Raw genomic sequence first — 22,201 nt, 5'->3', positions numbered from 1 at the left:
TGTAATTTAATAACTTTCAAAGTGCCTTATATTTTGAATCCTTCAAATCATTATTTAATTAAAAATATAAAACACTAGGCTACTTCACAACAGCATTAATATAAATAACTAATAGAAACGCCAAATTTTTACACTTTCAAAAAGGATCACACATCATCAGATCTTAAAACTCAATTTTAATTTAAGATTACTATGGGTTTGTAAATTGGCCCCCATACACGCAGGGCAAGGAGAGACAGAAGAAAGAGGCAGAACACTCCAGACTGGGAGGTGGCAGTTCTAATAAGCACGGGAACCTACAGAGGAGGTTTGTCTTGGGTGGCTGCGAGATGCGTCAATCTCCACGCTCTCCCACCAGAACCTTCAACGTTTCCAGAAAGGTCTTAATTGGGTTCAGTCACTTGTTTAGTCCAGATGGTCTCAACAGCATCTTACTCTCTCAAGGCTGCATCCCTGAAACAGCTGCTAGCATGGGAATTGTAGGTGGAACTTACATTCCACGGACAGGGAAGTGGGTAAGGGAGAAGGTGAGGATAAGTGCGGTCTGCTTGCAAGTCAACCGGTGGTCGCATCTTCTCTCCAATCTCCTCCAACAGTTATATCGTTGGAAACAATAATTCTGTCCTTAAGTATAAGTCCTTGACCCAAGGGGACTGCCTACCCAGAATTCCTGTCACAAATCAGGCCATGCCCTGGATACTCCAAAATCCCCTGTCACAGTGGCCCTGAGCCTGCTTCCAAGACCTGTGTGGGCCTCTCTCCTGGTCGAGTCCTCCAGAGGGCCAACTTGTGCAGGTGTGTAAAGTCCTGGACGTGACAAGGTAGACAAAAGAGGTTTTTGGGATGTGCAGACAGAGCTGGGATGAGCAGTCTGGGAAGGCCACACACACGTGTGTGAGCTCCCTCACGAGACAGACAAGCCAAGGGCCAGGGGTTGTCGTACTGCTCTGGAACTCTGAGGCATTCAAGAACTTGAAATTTAACATGTATCCTCCAATATGTTATCCAGGTTATTTATCAACGTGGGTGGATAGAACAAATTTTATTTTAAAGCACGTTAACTTGGTAACTTTTATACGTTTAGACTAGGCTTCTGAACAGCGTCATTATGAACTTTTGAATAAGATAATTCTTTGTTGTAGAGCTCTGTCCTGTGGAAACAGTTCCCCAAATTATGAAATCTTAAAAAGTGCTCCCTGGTACTCATTGGTAGATGATTAATCACATAAAGTTGAAGTTTTAGTTTTTTTTAAAAAGGTGAATAATATCAATTTCATATGGTTTAACCAAATAATTCCTCAAAAACATAGATTCTACAGTTTGACTGCTGGTGCCATTTGGACCAGACAATTTTGTTGGGAGGCCTAGCCTCTGAACTTAGAATGTTTAGCCGCATAACTGACCTCTGTTTACTAGATACCAGTGGCCTAGCTCTCCACCCTAGTTGTGACAAAAAATGTCCAAATGTCTCCTAGGGGCAAAAGCTGTCCCAGTTGATAACCCTAAAAAAGACTGATCTAGAAAGAAAGAAATGCAGCTTAGAAAATGCAGCAAAAAGTTGAAATAACCTACAGGATTTTTTTACATCAGCTTTAGTACATGATGTCAAAGCAGATCAATTCCTGTTACCATTCAATCATTCAATAAATTCGTAGTAAGAGCCTGGGTGGTGCCAGGTACAGCACAAGAAAGGGAGGACACATTAAGGAAGGAGGACAGATATAATCACCTGCCTGATGAATGGCCCATCAATTCAGTATCTCTTTTTAAAGTTGCTATCTTTCTTGTCAGTACCAGTGATAACTGAAATAGGCTTTTAGATACCAAGACTTCAATAAAAGACAAAGGGTCCCTGGAAAACTTCCATTTGTAAAACAAAAGGAACCTGCCTGCATTGAAATTTTTTTTTTTTTATTTCCTGTACAGGTGCCAGGTCTTGAGCAGACACCCAATTTATTATTCTGTCATCTGACTTATTAGGGTTGACACAAATCGAGCTGAAATATGCCTGACATGCTACAGTCAAGGCTTTTTCTTTTTTTTTTTTTTTTTTTTTTCACACTTTAGCACGAAGCCAAACTTTCCTCAAGGTGAAGGGAAAGAGGGGAGAAGCTATGGGAGTTAAATTCCCTGCTTTCTATCAGCAAGATGAATATGATCCTCTTCCATCATAGAAGGGGAAAAAACAGCCACAGAGTGCCCACAACTAAAAACAGCTCAGCAAGGGATACATCTGGGAAATGATTAGCAAGTTCTGGAAAGCCCTTGATTGCAGGAAATAGCACCTACGTTTTTTAAAATGTCCCCACCAGACCTTGAATCATAAAGCTGAACTCCTTCCTCTTTCTCTTCCCAATTCCTGCGTTCTCTCCCAGCCCTCAGCCCCAGCATGTGACTCTGAGCTCTGGAATTCAGACTACAACTCTCTAACTCCCATCCTGTGGGATGAGACATACGTAATATGTATGCATAGAGTGAGCTTACTTTACCACATGGAGATGGAATATTGGGTTGTACAAGGGGCTGTGAATAACCAAATGCGAAAACCCCTTTTATTCATTAAGTTTGTATGCAAGACCAAGAAAATGATCTAAATATAAGGGGATATTAGAATCTGCTAATCAACAACCTGTATGTGTACAGAGAGAGAGGTTACTGTTTTCCATATGCTTTATAAATTTCCCCCCAATTGCTGTTTCTCTTGGGTTTTAAGTATGCCTTTTGGCAAATGAAAAACAGCTCATTTTTTATGTGTTTTATGTAACATCTTCTGTCAATACTAGAAATTTGTCCTGTCAATATTTAGTGACTGTAATATTTGGTAAGATACTAAAATACTATTTCAGTACTGATCCTGGATTTTAAAAATATGTAAAGTTAATTTATAATGTAGAAATTTAAAAACAGTAAATGAGAATAAATATTACTTGGGGACTGAGAATTACAAAGCTAACTCATTATCAAAGTCATCTCAGTTTGAATGTTCCCATCATCAAAAGTAGAAAGGTACCACTGGACACATTCTTCATCCTTTATCTCACAGCTACTTTCAGATATGAGAGCATTAGGCTGAATGGACCCTCACATTATCTAGCTTTCACATCCTCTCATTCTCTAATCCTGAATCAAGCAAATGAAATTTGATGTAATACTCTCATTGCAAACTTCAAACTTCAGAGCAACTTTCAGAGTAAGCAGAATTACGTACCCGGTACTCACAGACATCTGCCAACCTGCACGATTTCATAACTGTCATTAGAGCTGTGTGTGCTCTCTGATTTGGCCATATTATGCAAAACTGAAATACAAATTTTAGACATTTTTTTATTTCTAATAATTTGCCATGTATTAGAAAATAAACCAATATTTAAATGAAACCATTCTATATACCCTTACAAGTTCTGGGAAGTTATAAACAAATATATCTGAACTATATATACTGATTTTTCTGAGGAATTGTATTATTTCAAAATCTCTTATACCTGCCTAGGAACTTGTAAAGCTACTGCCACTTTTGCTCCATCTAGTGGAATATTGATTTTTGCTCAGTAATAACAAAACACGCAATACAAGCTCTACCTTCTGCAGACAGATGAAATTTGTACTGCACTTTCTTACTGTGAAATGACATTGCATTTATGAAAGAATCATTTATTTAATGTCATCTTACAACAACCACTGAACCACAGACTCGTGCAAACACAATGTGGTGGATTTAGAAGTAAATCTGCTATTTTCTCTACTTTGCAAGAAATAAGTTGCTTCAAGTAATTCAATTACCCTATTGAATAAGCACACAAACCCAGACTAATAAGGGCAAGGAAGCTTGAACTCATTAAGGAAGGAGAGTCCAATAGGAATCTCGGAAATTACACAATTCATAGCAAAGTCTATTTATAATAAGGTTTCCAAGGTAAAGTTAAGAGGAAAGAAGGCATTCTCTTTGGCAAAAATAATTAGCAAACTCCCAGGTTTTCAAAATTTATTTTGTCAGCATGGGGTGTTCTTTTAATAATCTGCTAAGTCAGTAAGATATATATTAATATTGATAATAAACTACCATTATTAACATTACATAAATGAATTTATCTCTTATTTTGGGCAATGGATAACTGTTTATTAAAGGCATCATCCCCAATGACAGGCACTCATTTGTCAGAAGTCTGATGCTGCCAAAGACAGTATTGCCCCTGATACTGAAAGTCTAGTGTAAAAATGCAGTGCACAATTTTCCTTTATTCTCTAGTCCCACCCCAGGGAGTCAAAAGTATTTCAAAAAAGTTTAATTTCCTCTTCTTTAAATTTTTTTTGATGAATTGAAACTTTCTTGTCAGGAGTGGAAAATTCCATGGCAGCCACGGCCGGTGTAGATATGTATGGTGGAACCTCATAGACTGTAGCCCCACAGTAAAAATTGGCAGTGACCCATATGTATTAAAAGTGGAGTGTCCCCAACTTATTTGAAAATTTACCCACTTAAATTATCCCTCCAACCTATTGCAATTTGATTTATAATCTGCTGTTTCAACAGAATAAATGAACCCCTAAAAACAAACATACTGTAGATATTTATATCGGGAATAAAATTTCTCTGGGGAGGATGCAATTTATGGAAGCAGAAACATTGGAAGGAAGTAACAAATTGAAGTCCCGGTTTTCTAATGAAGGATTGGAAATTGAGTTCTGCTTCAACAAGCAAGGAAAAAAAGTTGTAATTATTTTTCACTCGTTAGCATTTAAGTCAGTAGCAGGATATTTCACAAGTTTTAGATAGATTTAAAAAAATACATTTAGTAAATTTTTTGTTAAGTTTCATGTTTTTTTATGGTCACATATGCAAGTAATTGACAGAAAGGCAGATTATCTGCACAATGCGTTTAACTGTGATAAATACATGTATCTGTCTATAACTCCAGGGCTAGATCCGACTAGGAAGGCTGCCTACTGGATTCCAGAAGAGCAAAACAAACGCAGGCCTGCCCAGAATCTGGTTCTTAGGACAGATGGACTTTTATTACACATCACGGTCTGTCCGACAGGCTTGTAAACAAGACAGAATCTTGTCTATGATTAATATTTCCCCTTACATAAAGGTTTGAAAGATACAATATACATTTTTTTCTACCAATATGGTAAGTATGCTACTAATCTTCAAGGTACTTTGAATTTTATGTAATAATTCGAGATCCTCAAATAAACACTGTGTTTCCTCCAAGTCTGCACACAGCATTTCCATTACATGAATGGCAAAGTGGAAAAACATGTTCAGGGCTTCACTTTGATTTCCACGACTTCTCTTGTCAGAGGCCACATGCCTATTTGGAATTAGTATCCAAAGTCTAATGCTTCACGAACGGATTAACAAATGGTATACGACCATTTTTCTTGCAATAGTGTATTTTAAGGAGGAGGAAAGCCCCTGTAGAAAGCTGGTGTAGAAAATGAAATTAGTCCCTTGGAGAGGATATGATCAATGCCGTGTTAATCTAACCTTCAGCTGTTAACGATTTGCATGAGGATTCCCCTTGATGCTGCGGCTTCAACTGAAATATTGTTCTAAGAATTTCTGTGAAATCCCCCTTCTCGTCTTTGGCTGAAAGGAGATCGAGGGAAGTGGACCCTGAGGCTCAACTTTCCTTCTCTGCCTCTATCTGCGTAATTTTTAAAAATAGCAACAAAATAAATGAAAACATTTTAAAATTTCATTTTCAAATCATTTGTTTTGCTGCCATCTTCCAGATAAAAGACTAGGAAAAAGAAAACCTTTTGCAAAGCTTGCAAAATGATCCATATTTCATAACTTAGAAGAGTGAACAAGAACGAAGCAATTTACTCTTCTCATTCAAAATACAGCTCTAGAAAAATAGGCTCCAAATTCAAGTTCACAACCTTTTACCTTTCTTTCAAAGGGCGCCAGAGTTCACAGCTTGTGTTAGCTTAAGGGGTGTTATGAGTAGTGGGATGAGAAGAAAAAAAAAACTGCAGTCATCCCTGAAGGGCTGGTTTGTTTTGGTTCCTCTCTCTCTTTCTCCCCCCAACCCCCACCCCTCCCTCTCTTTCAGTCTCTCTCTCTCTCTGTACCTTTTTTTTTTTATCACAGTGTTGAACAGAAATAGAGACCTAAGAATGCAGCTGACTTTTCTCGTTGTTACAGTATTATGACAAGAGAACAATCTAATTTCACTTGTGACCAAAGTTAAACTTAAAAAGCTAAAAGAAACACTGCAGCATTCATTTCACTTGATATCTCCCTGAGTTCTTAATAAATTCATTCCAACTCAACAAAAGATGTGATCCATAAGTGTACCTGCAGGGCACTTAGTCATCCAGTTATTTTTATAGTTGATCAATCATCTGATTTCCATAAATTTATACACTAAATTTTCTTACACTGAACTACAGTAAACAACTGGGTATTTTTCAATAACCAAATATACACAGCCCTTGAGTATGCTGAACGTTTTTCTTGTTCAATTCTGTTCAAGGGAGAGATGAAATAGAGAAAATTATGTATAACCGTTAATTCTTATTTAGAATATTCTGGAAATTAACTGCAAATAATTTAAGATATTATCCTTCACTTCTGACAGCAATGTGCAACCAAATGAGTAGTTTTTCAGAGAACCAATACTATTATGATTATATCATTGTTATTTTATAACTATTAACCTCTTTTTCATAGTAGCAAATATGAAAAATATTTTACCTTTAGCTTACTTCCTATCTAAGCAAGTTTACACAATTAAATGAAATTATTTTACTGTTTCTCAGATATCTTTAAGTTTGCATTTTATTTTTAAAAAATCCACCTTGGTTTCCCACTGGGCGGTTCATACAAACATTCCAAAGCAATGAGCACTGGGCAGAAGTAAAGCTCTTAAAACAGTAAAAGAAGCAATGGGTGGGAAGCAGGAATGAGAACATTCATCAGTAAAGCAAAGCACAGACTTCTTAGGGAAATCTTCCCTCGCCTGCTGCTCTTTGGAAAATTCTCGGGTACTAAAGAGCCTTCCATTCATTGATATCTCCTCTAAACACATTAAAAGTTACTCCTTCTCAACAGTACCAGGTCATCTATTGCTCACTGTTGTTTGGTCTCATCATCCTCAGACTTGATCATCAATATAACACTCTAAGAAAATTAAATTTTAAAAAAACCTATCATGTACTGGACATCATTCCAGGCAGAAGACTCTAAAGAAAGAACACCTCTTTTTCTCAAGTTGCACGCAAGCTAGCAAGAAGAGCTGAGCGGCAAACTGGTGAGCTTACGGTCATGAGACAAGTGTACATATGGGGTAAGCGCAATACTCCACAGTGAAGAGAGCCCACAGTGAAGGGGTGCATCACGGAGGCTTGGAAAACAGGCACGATTTGCTCAAGAGTATGCCTCTTTAAGAGCAGTCTATGCTTAGACTTAAGAAATGAATGGGAGTTGGCCACGTGGATGGTCACATGAAAATCTGGGTCATAGCAAGTAGCAGAGTGCGGTAGGAGCAACTACTGCAAAGGGGGAAGGAGAATAAAGGGGCCAGAAGCAAGGCCGGATAGACAGACGCCTCCACAGATCAAGAAAGAAACTGTCCACAGGCAACATGGAACCTGTAAAGAGTTTTCACCCGATTCACATTATGGAAATGTTTGGCTGCAAGTAAGTAGCACTAGAAACAGGGGTACCACTTAGTTGACCACCAGTAATCCAGAACTTTGTGTGATTTAACTGGGGAATGTCTGCACCCCAGACTGCTACAGCATGTGAATCTGCCTGAGGCAAAATCAATTTTCTAATAGTGAACTAGAACATCGCTCAGGGCTGGGACGAGGGTAAGGCAAGTGAAGCACTTGCCTTGGGCACAGAATTTACGGAGGCACTGATAAACTCAGTAACCAAGAGAAATAATATTTAGAGCAATATTTTAAATAACAATAATCCATGATGAGCAAAATATCAAAAATTTAAATAATGACAGTAACTGAGTTCTTTGGGGATATATGTACAAATAGACTAATTCCCCATACAGTGGGTTTCTTTTTCATTTTATTTGGAGAATTTTAGTTTATTCAGTCAATGTGGGTAACCATCTAACTCACCTTGGAAGCCGAGACAGAACACCGGCTGACACTGATGTTAATGCATCATCCAAATGACCGGGTGGCTTCCCTTTATGAATCCAGCTGACAAGCAGTTCAAGAAGCATCAAGGAAATGAAAAGTGGAGTTGCCTGGAAAGGAAATTGCAGAAAAGAGATGCGACTGGGCTCAGTATGAAATTCTTCCAAGTTTTCTGGTTAGTCATTCCCGAAGTGGGAGGCCCAGAGTGATATCTCAGAGCAGAAGAAGGTATATATTCCCGCCCTAAAGGATCATTTCCTCCCAACAGGCAGAGAAATCTGATTATTTCAGACACACACTAAACAGGTGCTCAAATTCTATCATCTAATTTGGACATGAAATACAGATTTAACCATGATAATTCTATCACGAAGATAATAAGGTTAGGAGGGACGTGTTTCAAGTTAGGTCTGAAAAATACATTTTAAAATGACTGCAATAATAAGTCTGTTATCTACATGACTAAGGTAGGTTTACTTTAAAAGGCTTTCCTTAAGGATGCACACGATTCTAGTCTTTCACACTGGAATTACAGGAATAACACTGAAAACTATAGGAACAAAAAAATGCTTCTGAGTATTGCAGAGAATAAGGTCATTTTAAATGCTTGTTTCTGACATCATTCAAATTTTATTCTTTCAGTTGGTTTTTTTCTTATATAATGTTTTAGACTCCACTATTAATGACAAATATTGGACTAGGATTGGTATTATAATATGAAAGTAATGAGTTCTGAGGATACTAGTATCACATATTTTTCTGAAAAAAAAAAACAGAAAGAAGTAATATCAAATCCTGAAAAAGTTATGGGTTTCACTCATTTGGAAGCTGATTGTGAGTCTTAAAGTTTTCTAAACTCAACTCCCAAGAACATACTCTCTGATGTCATTTTTTTTTTCTATTTCTGGTCTGAGCTAGTAAGTGTTGTAGGAACAACTGTAACAGGGAGGGGAACTTCAGTACTCAAGTTCTAATTCTGGATATTTCCACATCTAATCATAGCCAGGAACCAGGAGTGAAAAGAGCCTCTGAACACTTCTGAGTTTCAAAGAAAACTTGGTGTAAGTTCAAACTTAGGAAGTCAGGGTTGAACTCAGTCAGCTGTGTATCCATTCTTCAGAACTACTTGACTAAAATAAGGAGGAAATAGTTTCCTGGGAGGTGGTAGACAAGTTTTCCCTTTAGAAACAAAACTGTTATGAATGTCATATAACCATTACATCCTGAGCTTGTGAGGGCTGAATCTGTAATGCTGCTGTGTCCAGGAAAACTTTTAAAAATTTTATCCTATTCTGGAGTGATATTTCAAGGAAGAAAAGCTTAATAGAAGATGGTTGTGGATATTGTACAGGAATTCAGTTCAAGCAGAAATTCTACTTTTGCTCCGTGCTTTTTTGAAACTGAATTAACTTTTATTAGAATTTAATTATTTGAAGAACAAAAGTGAACAAAAGCCCTGAATGTCTTTTACTTACTTTTTATTAAGAGAAAAGCAAGAGCAGCCTCTTCCCAGATAGTCTCACCTTTTGCACATAATTAGGCACGTCTTCTATGGTCCGGAATGACGTCTCATTGGGCTTCATCATGTAAAACATCATGCGAATTCCCTGGGAAACTGAAACATCCTGTTGGGCTTCTGGGTTCTTCATCTCTGCCCTTGTCTGATTCCCAGCTGGAGAGTATTTGTGATTCAGTGGTTGAAGCCAGAGGCTGAACAAAGAGGACAAGATGTGCTGCACAGATCAAGCCCTTTGTCAGAGAACAGCTAGAAACAAAGCTCCATAGAACACAGCCAACAGCAGAGTCTGTGTTGAGAGACAGGAAAACACAAGGATCAGGAACGAGTTCAGAGTTCAGTGGGCGCTGTCCCAGAAACAGGGCGCGTGGGGGAGGGGAGGGGGAGGGGATCGTGCCCAAATCAAACACAAACAGTGGAGTTCTGCTGCAGGTGGAGTAACTGATCATTAAAAAAGAAAAACAGGCAAACAAAAAAACTGCACATGATACCTCCTTGGAAAGGAGAAGGTAAAAAAATGATAGCAGGTGAAAGTTCACTCTGAAAAAGTGGACAGAAATTCAAAACTCAATCACATGAGGAAAATACATTTTTTTCCTGTCCCTTTTGAAATTCACATTGTGTTCAGGTTTGTAGTCTCCCCCCAGAGCCCTATTTCCTGAGAAGACAAGGTGCTTGAATCTCACTTAGTAAGACTGAGCTTGAAAGTCACTAAGCACTGAAAACATCTTACTGGCGATTGCCTGTGTTTCTGTATCATGTTCACTTCTGAATGTTTGCAAACCAGTTTAGGGGCATTTGGCTCATTAAATGCTCTGCGTTGTCTAATGGAACCTTGACTATTCACATCTGTATTCTTAGCACCAAGGGGGCCTCTGAGTGAAGAAGCTGTTGAAATGTTTCTGAGAAAACTTATCTCAGTTTTCCAGGAGAAGCATAGGTTGATTTGGCCTTTCAGGTAGACTAGAGGGCACTTAATTGACTGCATCACCACTGAATAAGCAGAGCTTTCTGAATTAGACTCAGGCCTTCCACCTGGAATAGCTGTGGTCATCTTTTGGCTACCTCCTCATCTTTTAGTATGTTTGTATAAATTTAATTAAATTATTAATACATTATTGTTTTAGGAGAAATAAATAGACACTATAGATAAGCAACAAATAAATCACCAGCCAGAGACGCTGTCAACATTTTGGTATGTGTATAATCAGTTTCACTATCATGTGCTGTACTTGCTGCTAAAAATCACTGTATAATGGGGAAGAACAAATCTGACCCAATATTGGATCTGTTTGGTTTTTTTTTTTAACTTTAACATTTGTATTCTATTGCTTTTGCTACAAGTTAATCACTAAAGGGATGTTGCCTATAAATTCATATTATTCATAACAGCACATCTCTGGGAACCCTGCCTCCCATATAATGAGTGTTAAGCTAAAATACCTTTGCCTAGCTCATAGGAAACACGCTGGCCAGGCCCACCTGTGAAAAGCTGCAGGAAGGAAGAACTGAACGTATCCAGAACCAGGATTTTACCCTCTCCCCTTCCAGTCTAAAAGAAGCCTGGGTTCTAACTCAGGGAAGATGCTTCTTTGAGATACTACTCCACCATATTCTCAATCTGCTGGCTTTTTGAATAAAGTCTCTATTCCTAGCCCCAACAACTCATCTCTCAACTTACTGGCCTGTCATGTGGTGAGCAGCACAAGCTTGAACTCAGTAACTACTGTACTATGCATGTTTGTGCAATAAAAACCACAGAGCTTATGAAAAAGAGATTAGACTGCAACAACTCAACAACTTAATGATCCATAAGGAGAAAAAAGTCAGAACCTAGTAAAACTAGTAGCACACTTTTACACACAGATGTTATGTGCTAAAGAAATGCATAAATATTACAATAAATATGGTACTTCACCTTGCAAAAGACCTGACCTGTATTTGTGGAAATGGGCATTGGAAGAGTTACAGATTGCGAGTTACTGTGGAGAGTTGGAAAAAGGCTTATCTGAAATCAGACTAGAAGTTATAAAACCAGACATGGCTACCATGGCTCATAACACATAGGTGGACTGAGGATACTGGTTGATGTTTAAGGCATGTGCACATATATGCATTTTGTGCAGTTCACTTGAGTGCAGAGAGGGAATGGAAAAAGGTACTATGGCTTCTCCCTTCTTCTGCCAACCAGTCTCCCAGCAGTACTTCCCCTTGGCTTAAGGGAGTTCAAAGCCAGGTGAGGGAGGAACTCAGGAAAGGAAATCTGCCCCCTGGAGAGCACAGCAGGGAAGGAGGGGTTGGAATGGATCTGAGGGAAAAGTCTCTCAAGGACGAACACACCATCAAAACTTCCTTAACTGCGTCTCTATCATTATGCAATTCAGTATAGTCTTCCAGTTGGGCTAATAAATTTAATGCAGCAATGAGCATCATGTCATAAATGTCTTGTGCATTTGTGTACATTTTGTATTAAATAGATCCCTAGCAGTGGAATTATGTGGTTGAAGGGTTTATAAAATTTATATATTTTTTAATTTTATATATATTCTTATTGAAATATAGTTTAGCTTACAATGTTATGTCAATTTCTGGCGTACAGCATAACACTTCAGTCATACATGAACATACATATATTCGTTTCATATTCTTTTCCACCATAAGTTACTACAAGATATTGACTATAGTTCCCTGTGCTATACAATATGAACTTGTTATCTATTTTATATATATATATATATATAGTTAGTATCTGCAAATGTCAAACTCCAAATTTATCCCTTCCCACCCTCTTCCCCCCACCCTGGTAACCACAAGCCTGCTTTCTTTCTGTGAGTCTGTTTCTGTTCTGTAAATAAGTTTGTCTTTTTTTTAGATTCCACATATAAGTGCTATCATATAGTATTTTTCTGATTTGATCATTTTCTTTTCTATTAGCTTAGTTTCTTTTTGGTTTTTGTGACTCAATTGTATACTTTTGATTTGTGTTTCCCCTGTTTTTCAAGTATGTTAACCCCTTACTATATTTGTTTGCTTTAGACTGATAGTCATGTAGGCTCAAACACATCCTAAAAAGAATGAAAAAAAAAAAAAAAAGAAGAGAGAGGAAAAAAATTTGTATTTTCTTGCTCTTCTCTCCCACTTTTTATGATTTTGATGTCTTTTTTTTTTTTTACATCTTCTTGTTTATTCTCTTGCAAATCATTGTAGTTATTGCATTTCCAATTATGGTTTTCTCACTTCTATAGCTTCCTGTTTATTTTCTATTTAGAGTAGACCTTTCAACATTTCTTTTAGGATAGGTTTAGTATTGAAGAATTCTTTTAGTTTTTGCTTGTCTGTGAAACTCTTTATCTCCCCTTCTACTCCAAAGAATAGCCTTGCCAGACAGAGTATCCTAGGTTGCAGCCTTTTCTCATTCAGGACTTCAACTATATCTTGCCACTCCCTTCTGGCCAGAGTATTTGTGTAGAGAAATCAACTGAAAGCCTTACGGGGATTCCCTTGTTAACTAACTCTTTGTTTTTCTCTTGCTGCCTTTAGAATCCTTTGTTTATCTTTAACTTTGGCCATCTTATTTATAATGTGTCTTGGTATAGGTCTATTTGGGTTCTTCTTATTTGGGACCCTCTGTGCTTCCTGTACTTGGATATCTTTAGGTTTGGAACATTTTCAGTCATGATTTCTTCAAATACCTTTCAATCCCCTTTGCTTTTTTTTCCCCTTCTGGGACCCCTATGATGTGTAGGCTGGCATGCTTTATATTATCCCATAGGTCCCTTATGTTGCTTTCACTGGTTTTTACTTGCTTTTCTGTCTGTTGTTCTGATAAGGTGATTTCTGTCATCCTGTCTTCTAAGGCACTTAGTTCTTCTGCATTATCTGGTCTGCTTTGACTGCCTTTAGCTCAGCTCTTATCTCAGCCATTGAGTTTTGTTTTTAATTGGCTCCTCTTTCTAATTTCTATTTCCTTTTCATAGTTTTCTCTGTCTGTATTCATAGTCTCTCTCATTCTTCAGTGCTTTTTTCATCCCCTTTTGAAGTCATGATCTAGTAGACTGTAAAAGTCTATCTCATTGATCGTTCTTTCAGGAGACTTCTGTTGTTCTTTTAATTGGGAGTGGTTCCTCTGCTTCTTCATTTTACTTATATTTCTCTGGCTCTACGGATTTAGGAGTATCAGTTATCTACTGTGGTCTTGAAGGGCTGTTTCATATTTTGTTTGTTTTTATTTAAAGTGGGAGCATTTCTGTGTAGACTGTGTACATCTAATAGTTTTGTTGTAGGGTTGTTCTCAGTACGGATGTTTGCCATGTCTTTCTTCTGGTGTGTTGGCTGTTATCCCTTTGATGGAGGTGTGGTTGGTGTTGTGGTGATCAGAGTCTGTCCTGATTGTTGTTGTTGAGCAGGGCCTCCTTTTTTGTTCTGTGGTTGTCACAGCCTTGACAGGGGCCGGGTCTGCTCCCCTGTTGCTGGAACAGAGGCTCCTAGACCCGTTTCTGAGCTGTGGTGTGTGGTAGACAGGCTTGGAGCACTTTAGCTGGGAGGAAGAGTTGGCAGGAGACGTCCACTGGGAGGTCCCCTCTGTGGTGTTGTCTGTCACTTGTTATGTGGGCTTACAAAGTACTCTTTGTTGACACTGCCTTTGTCCCTACCTTAGCTGTGGGAATGTCAGCCACCCACTCTGATGTCCCCCAGGTTCTGGGCCCCAGGAATCACCAGTGCAGGTCTGCCAATGTCAGATGCTAGGACCCACCGTAGCAAGCATGTGGTCACACAGCTGCATCTGTGGTGACCCACAAGGTCAGAGCAGATCCCAGTTCCATCTCCACTTAAGGTATGGTCCGCCAGCCTGTTGTAGATACCTGAACTCACCCACACCGTGTGCCAGAACTCCACTCACTACCTGTTCCTCCAAGAGGCACAGGTCCACAAAAAGCCCAGAAAAAGCAAATCCACTCTCTCTGCCTGGGGCTGTTAGGAAATCTCAGCCCTGCCTGTGAAGCTGCAGGGCCACTGGGTGTGGATGCAGCTTTCATCCCCACCTCTGCACAGCAGTGATGACTATGACCGAGCCCCACCTCTCTACTTGCAAGAACACACCGACAATGGAGGCAAAAGGAGAAAGCAGCTACGGTGTGGCTGCCTTGCAATGCCCCCCCTCCCCCAGCACACACACACACCATCAGCAGTGCTTTTTTATGGGGGTCCTAGGCTGTTGCATTCCATACACACAGCCAGCCAGAGCTCACACCACCCTCCAGTCCCGAGGCTGCCTCTGTGCAGTGGGCCCCAGCCTTCTGCCCAGGCTCCTCACCGATCTCCAACAGCCAGTCTCAGCTTGTCCCTGCCGACTCACATCTAGGGCTGGGGATCGCAGAGACCCTCTGTGTCACTTTCCATTAGTTCTGTCTGCCAAGCAGCTGCCACTTACTCCTCCAAAACTCAGTAGCTCTGCTTCTGTCCCCGCTGACCTCCCAGCTGGAGAGTGGACATCCCAGCCTGAGGGTGCCTTTCTTTCTATGCTGCTCCCAACCTGCAGGACGGGTCCTGCACCAAATTTTTCTTATTTCTTTTTTTTCCCCTCCTTTTATTTCTCTTATCAGATTTTGTGAGAATCCTCCTGTATTTTGAAATGAAAGATACTCTGCCAGAGTTCAGTAGGTGTTCTGTGTGATTCAGTGGGTTTCTAGATGAAATTCTTGGTCTATTTGTGGGAGAGGGTGATCTGTGAGCCTCTCTACTCGCCATCTTGGCACCTCCTCTATATCCTATTTTATTACAGGTTACTTACAAGCCGTTGAACACAGCTCCCTGTGCTCGAAAGTAGGACCTTGTTGTTTACTTATTCAGTGCATAGTGGTTTGTATCTGCCAAACCCAAACTCTCAATTTATCCCTCCCTCTCCCCTCACCTCCCTCACCTCCACATCAGTAACTATTAGTTTGTTTTCTACATCTGTGAATCTCTTTCATTTTGTGAATAATTTAGTTTGTGTCATTTTCTTTAGATTCCACATATAAGTGATAGCATATATTTGTCTTTCTCTGACTGACTTACTTCACTTAGTATGATAATCTCTAGGTCCATCCATGTTGCTGTCAATGACATTATTTCATTCCTTTTTATGGCTGAGTAGTATACGTATACACACACACACACATATACACCACATTTTCTTTATCTGTTCAGCTTTCCTTATCTTGGCTCTCTTCTCCTTGACCTATTTTACTCCAGTTTTACCAATGAGTTCAAAGCCCAACCAAAGGATGATTTCCATATACAGATTCTTCAACCATGCTCATATGCATAAACAATACTCACTTTAATTTAAAAACCATGTATACTATATTTATTTTACTTCCACAACAAAATTTCTATAGTTCAAACACTGAAAACATAAAATTTTATAATTTGCACATTATTATGAAGAATCTCATTATGGAAGTCATTGAAAGGCTATATTGTTCTCCTATGTTAATATACAGTACAGTAAGCATATGTTTTAATAGTAAGAAACTGCTAAACTGTTTTCCAAAATGTATGTACCTTTGAGCATGCTTTATAGCAGTTCGTATACTCAGGACTGTTTTTATTTTTTATCCTCTTTTTCAGATCTATATGGCGGCATAATTTGTGTAGAGTATGTAAGTTGTCACAATGCAAAGTTTATTATCTTCATTCCTATTGTATTTCTATATATTTTGAGGGCATTTTTTAGAATATAGCTATGTTTTGCCAAAAAATTTAACACTGTCTCTAAGAGTCTTCGAATCCTTTGTATTAATACTTTCCATTAGAAAATGGCACCGTATGACACTTAAATCACTCTCTCTGTTTTCTTAGATCAGATTTTATTACTTTTGGCCAAAGTCCTTTCCACGATTCAGAAGGCAAAGATCAGGTAGAACATGATCTTTAAAGAAATTTATGGCATGCACTTGAGTTCAGAACATTAAAAAACAAATAGTATTTCAGAAGTTATTTCTTTAAAATCCCATCAAGCTAATACATCTCATTGTTATTTTAACAGTAGTCAGAGCCAAAAGAGCAACTCCAAGTGCTGCACTCATATCAGTGTCAGAATGTATGTAACTTGCTCTTTATAGGATTGATTTTGAGTCAACGTTGGAATTAATCCAAATGCACAGTGCAGAATAAAAAAATGTGGAAAATCTCAAGAGCATTTCTTGAAATAGCTCATGAGAGTCTCCAGAAACAGGACGATTTCTTTTGGAAAATGTTTGGAAATCACAAAATAATGCATATACCTCTTAAAGATTAATCTTGTGTGTAGTAAATTTTTTAAAGGTTCTGACAAGTCCAGCAGCAAATGCATTAATTTTAATTCGTTCGACTTGCAGTTTCTCAACTGTAATTTACTATAGAATTCCTGTTAATCTACACTTGCAAACACCTCTGAGAACGTGTATTACATAGTGCATGGTTTGGGAATTGCTGTCTTACTTAGGATCTCTACAGTGCCATCTCTCTGGTGGGGAAAAAATGGACACCTATCTTTGGTAATAGTAATTAATGCCCACTTATTGAAAAAAAATCACTATAAAAGACTTGTATATTCCTAAAAATAAGTAAAAAGACAAGATTAGTTAGTGTTCTACAATACATACAAAAGTGTGTTTCTAATAACACCAGCAGATCAGACAAAGCCCTTTACCTAAATATCCATCACAGGAACTGCTGCCTGCTGATGAAAGGACCTGTGAACCTTCTTTTATAAAACAGAGTTGAAGCAATTCATCTAAGACGTAAATCCAGTTCTTATCATCCTCTAGGACATGTGGTTAAGAATCTCTCTCTAGTTTCAGGACTAAGAATAATGTGTTTCTCCTGAACAGCATTTGCGTTACTTAACTTTATGGATGCTATGAATCACCTACCTAATCATGTTTCCCACTTCAGATGGTTTAATATGTAGCTTAGAGCCAAATTCATGACATAAATCCAGCAAGTGTGTAGGATTCAAGCAGGTGGCATATTAAACTCACCCCTGGATCCACATTGATTCTGCTCATATTTTTCCTGTTTAATTTTTATCCCATTTTTCATTCTATTTTATTAAGTGTTATTGAGTGTATTGGTGTAAGATATTTCAATTTCTTCTTGTCATGAGGTAAAGATTTTTTTTACAGTTAATAGATTAGTTAATAAGTGAAAAAAAGCAATTCTATAGTTAGATAGTGTCTCATTTTGATAGGCATTCTTAGGAGACACCTGTAAAATTTTATTATCTTCACAAAAGCATAGATTGCAATTAAGAAGAGCCAACAATGACTGGACTCACACTGCTGGTGATACCAGTGGAAAAAACTGGAATGTTTTAAGGCACTGAGTCATTATCCAAGCAAACTGATGTATTTTTCATTTACTTTAATTTTTAAATTTCAATCACCATCTCCCAAAATAAAGAGATCAATACCTTTGAATCATAGTTGACATTTACTTCAGACTTTTTCTTGGGGAAAAAGGATTAAGTTTACTCAGTGTTTTGTAAAAGGAACTGTGCTGCAGTATACTTCAAATATACAACTGTGATGTTTGGATTCTCATTTTGGGTCACAACAAAAAAGGGTCTACAGTAGTACTAGAAAAAATAATTCTCAGTAACATATGTCTCTACATCACTTCCCCATGTCTTCCTCCAGGAAGTTCAGGAATCCTACCTGGGGGTCGGTGTTCCTGGTTGGAAAAGGACAGTCCCACCTTGCTGGTGTAACCCCTGCCCTCGAGGCTGGATGACTCCACAACACAATGACTCCAGAATTCGCCTTATAATCAATCACTGTTCTGTTGCTGCCATCACCTAATCAAGAACTCTTCTGTTTCAGCTGAAATCAGAAATTTCTCAAAAATATCTTCTGTTCATTTTTGCTACCGCTTCTGGAACATTACTGAGCATCACTGTCACCTGTCCTGTCCAAAGGGATGAACTGGATGCCTCATGATCTGCCTGCTGCTTTTTCACTCATGGAAAAAACCTCTGGAGGCATAGGGGTTCTTTAAAAGAAGAAACCTCACACAAATATATCCAAAGCCACATACCTTCTACCTCGTCCCCACTCCCTCAAGAACTACATCAAAATGTAAAACTTCTACTCTTCAAAAGTCACTGTTATGAGAATGAAAAGACAACCTCAGACTGGGAAAAATGTTTACAAATTCTGTATTTAATAAAAGACCCAGATCCAGAATAAACAAATAACTCTGAAAACTCAAAACTCAAAAGCAACCTAATTTTAAAAAACTGAGCAAGAGATTTGAAGAGACTCTTCACCAAAGATCATTCAAATGGCAAATCAGTATTTAAATAACGCTCAGTGTCATTACTAATTAGAGAGATGCAAATTTAAATGGCTACACACCAATCAGAATGGATAAAATTCACAGGACTGGCGATAGCAAGCATTTGTGAGGATGAAAGGAACTGAGTCTCATACTCCTACTGGTGGGAATGCAAAATGGTACAAATCACTATGGAAGACTGTTTGGCAGTTCTTCTAAAAAAAAATTAAACACAGACTTACCTTATGACTTATCTATTTAACTCCTAGAAATGCACTGAAAAAAAGGAAAGTATATATCCATACAAATACTTGCACACATGTTCATAGCCCACTTATTTGTATTTTTAACAGACAAATCACACTAATCCATAGATTCATTATGTAACATGCTGGATGTTCCCAATTCTATAGTGGCTTTCTGGGGAATATTCAGTTGTTCTGTCAAATTGCACTGTGCAGCCTACATCTGGGAATCTACTTCGATGCTTCCAGCTTTTTTTTTTACTTCCCATATCTAAGTTAACATCAACTCCTGTAAGTTCTACCAGCAAACCAATGTAGTATCACAACCTACCAGTGGGTTGTGAAATCAATATAGTGGCACTTGAGTAAGAATTTCAAAAACAAAATAGGACAACAAAAACAAAAGGTAACAAAATTATTTCAAAATATCAACATTTCTGACCAGTTATAAAATTAAGCATCATTTTATGAAATTCTGTTTCAGTCACATACATGCCCCTCACAGATACACACATCTCATAGGTTGAAACTTTATTTTTGTTTAAATGTAAGTTGCAGTTAAAAAAAAAAAAAAGACTCAGAAAGAGTGCTCCTATTCTGACTCCTTTTCATTTTCTCTCTAACAGTGCTTTGGATCCAATACCTGCACAGTAACTAGAAAAGTATTTTTAGGATGCTAATCATATCAATCCTTTATCCTGCCTCAAAATTTTACATTCCCTTTTATTGCTTTTGGAACAAAATGAGATCACACCCCCATGCCCACCTACCTGGACTGGAGTACTGAACGTGGACCGACCCACCCTATCCCAGCGACAACCTCCCCACATACCCCGCCCCCTTCACCTCCCTCCTTGTGATCCTTCTGTTGGTATCTCAAATGCATCTTGGCACCTTTGAGCTTGTTTTTCCCTCTTCCTTGAATAGTTTCCCCAGCTCCTTGGACTCTTTAGATACTTCTTATTCTTCCTGAATGATGTCAATATGCCCTCCTTCAAGTGGTCTTCTTTGAATACAAACCAGCTCCTGGATATTTCTACTTGAATACTATCTGCGTGTTGAGACCTGAATATGTCAATATTGAGCTCATCATTATTTTCCCTGCTCCCCGCCTCACACCACTATCATCAAGGCTGTGAGTCTTTCCTACATCCTCCCTCTGCGAATCGTGCCACTTTTTAAAGGACAGGTGTTTCTCCAGTTTAGACACATTCTGAGCCCTCCCACTCTCACATCCATTCTGTCTCTTGAGTCTTGTCAATTCTACTTCTCCTAGCCAGGAAGATAGGCTGTTTCTAACCAAAAAGCTTAGGATGTCAGCTTTTCACGCATGGCAAAAACAGAGACAGACAGAGATAGAGACAGAGAGATAAAGGTTGAGGCACATAATGTCCTAGGATTTTCCAACTTCATAGGTATTATTATTATACTATGACCTAATTTGCAACAGCCATGCCTATCTCTCCATCTGTACAATGCCCTACTGTGTGCATTCATGGCTTGGGTAGTGAATTAGAGCCTAATCACGCCTGCTTTAGGGTTGAGGCCTCCAAGTCCAACAGCAAGGAGAGCACAGCTGGCAAGTTCCAGCTCCACGTCAGTTCCAACACGCAGTAGAGTCTCCTACAACTAGGCTACAGTGATGGACTTTTCCTTTTTTTTTTAATCCATTAATACATGATTTGTACTAGTTTTATCTTGTTTTTATCTTTACCTTTTTCGGTATTCTTTTAAGATAAATGTTTGGCAGCTTTCTTTAAACTATCAGCCAATTTAAATAATTTTTTTGTTAAATTTACTTATCATATTCCTTGAAAAAATTAAAAATTTCCTTTAGAAGTTCTCTAGTAAAGTGAATTTGCCAGTTCATACTTAATACTTTACTTATGAAACACTGAATATTTCTGAGTCTTCAAATATGTGGTATCTTTTTGATAATTCAACATATCTTGAGGTAAATTAATAAACATTTGCACCTCTCCTCTACCGACAGTAAGGCTGCCCACTTCTATTAAAATTTTAAATGACAATCCAAGTAGCAATACACTGAGACGTCTTACAGGTAAATAACCTCATCTTCATCTTAAAGAAAGCAATACTGAGTATGATGCTGAGTTCACTGCCAACTGATTACTAATTTCCTTTATTCATTCAGGGACATTTTTTCAGTTATAAGCATTTTATAAATTAAATTTTATTATTTGAATTTAAGTTCTTTTATTGTACGTTAAATGGGTAATGACATTTACTTTGCCATGTTATTTTTTAAATTATCATCTATAGAATGTATTACTGAGTGAGCATTCATGTTTGTCATATAAAGTTTCTTCTTTAATTGTATTATTTGAAATATGCCATTAAAGACATATTTAATATACGATTAGTCTGGGAAATTTTTCAAAACTGATACATAAGTGAAGTTGAACTAATGCTGTACTATCTTATTAAATCTGTATCTTCTGAGGTATACATTATTCCATTTTACAAATGAGGAAACTGGGGGTCAGAAAGAGTACTTAAATTATTCAAGTTCACGTTTATAATTTAAAGTGATCAAAGTCAAAGAGAACTATGAAAAACATAAATACAACATGTTTTTTGACCATCACTATGCATTAAAGGTGGCAAAGATAAAGAACCTAACTTTGAGGAGTGTGCAGTTTTGTTACTGACAATCATGTGAGCCCCTCCCCCCGCATATGATGTGCTCAGTGTCTTAGCAGAAAGGACTGAAAAAGGGGCAGTAAGAAGGAGGTAAAGTATAGTCATATTAACCTGCCTGGGAGGTGAAAACAGAAGTAGTGAAGTCCAATGCAAACAACAGGCATCTTTTAAAACACAATCAAAATTTAAAAGTAAAAGAAAAAAACTGGAATTTCCCCACCTACTAACTTCAGAATGCTTCACATTAAATACACGTAGATATGGAAATACCTAGAAGACTTAATGATATCCATCAAACCTGAGTGGGATGAGAAATGTAGCCCACTTGTAAAGCAGGCAATGTTCACAGTTCTCTTGGTTATTT

The 22,201-nt window shown here is 38.0% G+C and overlaps 1 protein-coding gene across 3 annotated transcripts in view; it reads right to left on the bottom strand.

Moving 5' to 3' along the window:
- AGMO (alkylglycerol monooxygenase) overlaps positions 1 to 22,201 on the bottom strand; it is a 316,482-nt gene that overhangs the window by 277,912 nt on the left and 16,369 nt on the right. Inside the window, exons 3-4 of one of the 3 annotated variants that reach the window (XM_032483918.1) lie at positions 9,636 to 9,917; positions 8,092 to 8,222 (exon numbers count right to left, since the gene is read on the bottom strand). In XM_032483918.1, coding sequence (XP_032339809.1) covers positions 8,092 to 8,222; positions 9,636 to 9,761 — 257 coding nt within the window. In that variant the 5' untranslated portion in view covers positions 9,762 to 9,917. Of the gene's footprint in view, positions 1 to 3,208; positions 3,299 to 8,091; positions 8,223 to 9,587; positions 9,918 to 22,201 lie in introns of those variants that run through there. The other 2 variants (XM_032483919.1, XM_032483920.1) reach the window with 2 other exon arrangements.

The sequence above is a fragment of the Camelus ferus genome, chromosome 7 (assembly GCF_009834535.1).
Source record: "Camelus ferus isolate YT-003-E chromosome 7, BCGSAC_Cfer_1.0, whole genome shotgun sequence".
In the NCBI taxonomy this organism is placed as follows: Eukaryota; Metazoa; Chordata; class Mammalia; order Artiodactyla; family Camelidae; genus Camelus; species Camelus ferus.
This window is presented reverse-complemented; position numbering and strand designations above follow the sequence as displayed.